Below are 3,316 nucleotides of genomic sequence, written 5' to 3' on the forward strand. Positions count from 1 at the left end.
ACACACACACACAATGCATTTTGCTTTGTAAAATGCGAGAAGCTGGCAGTGGAGTGGGGGAAAAAACGCAAAGTCTCGACAAACTTTTTTTTTTTTTTTTTGAATTTTAACCATTTTTAGAACTATGGAAGCCCATTTCCACCATGGAATAAAAAAATAAGGTAATTGCGACTTTTTATTTGTGACTATTCTGACCTCCTTTCTCTCTTTCTTTTTCTCTTTGCGATAAACTCAGAATAAACTCCCAATTCTAAGTAAAGTCAAATCTTGTAATTCTGACTTTTTCTTCTCAGACTTGCAAGATTATAAGTTTATATCCTGACTTTTTTTCCCCTCAGAATTCTGAGTTTACATCTCACAATTCTGACTATTTTCCTCTGAATTCTAAATGTACGTCTCAGTTCTGGCCATCAATAAAAAATTGTAAAAAGGTAATTTTGCCCTTTTCACATTTTTGACTTTTTTTTCTTGCAATTGAGTCTTCGCCAGAGTTTGACAGGTGATCTGACCAATCATAACGCCAAATCTGCCATTTTGTCCAACAAACAAAGCCAGACAGTAGATACATGTCAGTGGACTTGAACTTGAAAAATGGTGTGCATTGATGCCATGGTTGAAACAAAATCCCTTCAGATGTTCGTTCATGTTTATTTCGTGCTATAACTAGTAAAGAGGAAGATCGGTTCACGTGCCGCTTCAACTGAGGTGCTACTGCGATCTGTCACAACACATTAAAGAGCCACAAAATGCTATTGTTTGAATTTCTTAAAAAAAATGTACAATTTGAAAGCAGAAATTTTTCACACCAAAAGTAACCTGCTGTGTCTTGTCTGTCAGTTCTTTGCTCCACGATATATTTTTCACTGCGTGAGAACATCATGTGTGGTGTGAGAGTGCCATGGCTTGTCGGACTTAACAACAGTAACTAAGGGGCAAGTTTATGTCTTACAATACTGACTTTTTTTCTCAGAATTCAGAGTTTATATCTCGCATTCTGATTCCACGTCTGCAGTTTTTCAAAGCAAAAACACATTCTGCATCTCTGTGTGAATGGCTAATAGCACAGATGATTATTTGATCTGCACAGTACTCACTGTATCGGACGTTGGCTTGTAGTTTCTTGGATACGTCAAAGGTTACGTTACCCACATGTTTTGCTACATTGATGAGCATTCCTGAAGGTCTGGTCTGATCCCGCAGTGTACACTTTGTTCTGAAACAACATTTAATAGTCAATACTGATATGGGTTTGGTTTCACCAGAAGTTTGAGGGGGAAAAAAATCGTACCTTTCAGTTGTAGCCTTGACGTTCTAGAAATAATGTAGATAAAAACAAAGATTAATCTATATTATGTGATCAGAAAATCTACTAAAACTGCATTTATTTGACCAAAAATACAATAAAACAGTAATATTATGAAATACTATTACAATTCAAAATAACTGTTTTCTATTTGAATACATTTTCAAAGGTAATTGTGCACGTGATGCTTTAGAAATCATTTTAATATGCTGATTTGCTGCTCAAGAAACAATACTTATCATCAATGTTGAAAAAGCCAAGTGCTTCTTACCACAAGAAATGTGAAGTCATTCCTTCTCAGTTGATCTTCGATAGACTCAATAATGTGTGAGAGAGATAACATCCCTGATCTAATCTCCTCAATCTTCTTCTTAATTATCTCACTCTTCTGCTCCTCTTCTTTCTTCAGCGCAGTCGTCCTGGCTGCCTCTTCAGTTTCTAGAAACTGGTGAAGCTTGTCAAACGCCTCTTTAATTTGGGTCTCGGTGTGTTGGCTCTGCTTCTAAGCACAAAATATCAGCAAATTCAGGCTGCGATATCCATACGATAGTTAAACTGTTTTAATGTTGAAATATCCTCCCGGTACTCACTTTAATATACTCTGCTGTTTCATCCCAGGACTGTTTAATTCGTTCGTAGACTCTGAGTTTCTCCAGAAAGGCCTTTAGTTTCAGCTGGAGCTCTTGCTAACAAATGTTAGAAAGAGATGTGAGACAAATAAAGTTGGGGCGAGTTGTCACTTTTTTATTTTTATTTTTAAATTTTTTTAAAACTAAAATCTAGGTTAAACTAGGCTGTTTCAGGGTAGGGATATTTGTAATATTGGACATATAGAATATTATTATCATATATAAATACTATTACCATATATAATATTACTATTTTTTATTAACTTTTATGTTCAGTTTTAATAAAAAAAAATTGTGCTTTTGTAATTTTTATTAGTATTTTAAAAAATATTTCTATATAACACACACACACATATATGTAATTTGTTTTATTTTTGTGCTCACTTCAGCCTATGATGCTTAGATGTTTTAGCATGATGATTGTTGATGATGAGTTGTTTGTTACAAACCATATCCAAAAAGGATCAGCAGTGTCCAGCTTATATTTGACTTATCAGTGTAGTTCCCACGAAACTTTTGTTTTTGTGAGTTTGAGATGTGTGTCATATAAGGGCCATTAGTGTGCTAAGACCTGTTTGACAAGACAGCTATCATATCTCACCCATTTCTAGTCCATTAAATCTGACACCAACAATCAGTGAAACCGCAAGCCGGTCATTTCAACCAAGCAATTGACTGTTAAAAACTGTGTTTCCATACCATCTGACACTCTGAGCTCTTACCCTGAGTTCCTGTGACGCGTCTGCTGTTGAACGGATGTGGTGGTTCTTATGCGATTTGGCATTTCTGCATTTCCCACAAACTAGTTCTTGATCTTCAGTGCAGAAGAAAGTAAGAGGTTCCCCATGAAGACTACAGAACTCCACCGTCTCTACAGGAGGCTCCTGAGTTGTTGTTTCTCTCATCAGATCACACATGTTTCTCAGCACGATGTTTATGGGTGGGTTAGGGTTGGAGGACACAGTTCTGCAGATGGGACACTCTTGAGTTCCTCGCCGATTCCAGAAGGTTTTCACGCAGCTGTTACAGATGCTGTGAGAGCAGGGTAGGAGAATGGGATCCCTGAAGATGTCATAGCAGATGGGGCAATAGAAATCCTCCTCTGTAAGGGACAGTCTACAGGCCATTTTGCCACCTATGCAATTAAATGTTTTAATTAGTTATGTCTCTCTGACTCTCTTTGTATGCCTGGTCCAGCTGTCAAAGAGCACAAGAGTGTCTCTCAACTGTGTTTACATCCCAGACACCTGCAAATCAGGGTGGAGCTTATAAGCTATAACTTGGTGCTGGTGTCAACATAAATAAAAATTATATATATATATATATATATATATAATAAGGAACAAAACTAGTTCACACACACACACACACACACACATATATA

The 3,316-nt window shown here is 36.6% G+C and overlaps 1 protein-coding gene across 1 annotated transcript in view; it reads right to left on the reverse strand.

Moving 5' to 3' along the window:
• trim35-30 (tripartite motif containing 35-30) overlaps positions 1-3,059 on the reverse strand; it is an 8,323-nt gene extending 5,264 nt beyond the window's left edge. Inside the window, exons 1-5 of the mRNA XM_016547723.1 lie at positions 2,655-3,059; positions 1,894-1,989; positions 1,575-1,805; positions 1,289-1,311; positions 1,095-1,213 (exon numbers count right to left, since the gene is read on the reverse strand). Of these exons, the coding sequence (XP_016403209.1) occupies positions 1,095-1,213; positions 1,289-1,311; positions 1,575-1,805; positions 1,894-1,989; positions 2,655-3,059 (874 nt within the window). The remainder of the gene's footprint in view (positions 1-1,094; positions 1,214-1,288; positions 1,312-1,574; positions 1,806-1,893; positions 1,990-2,654) is intronic.
• Between the last annotated feature and the right edge of the window lie 257 nt (positions 3,060-3,316).

This window comes from Sinocyclocheilus rhinocerous, unplaced genomic scaffold (assembly GCF_001515625.1).
Source record: "Sinocyclocheilus rhinocerous isolate Xijiao unplaced genomic scaffold, SAMN03320098_v1.1 scaffold942, whole genome shotgun sequence".
Classification (NCBI taxonomy): Eukaryota; Metazoa; Chordata; class Actinopteri; order Cypriniformes; family Cyprinidae; genus Sinocyclocheilus; species Sinocyclocheilus rhinocerous.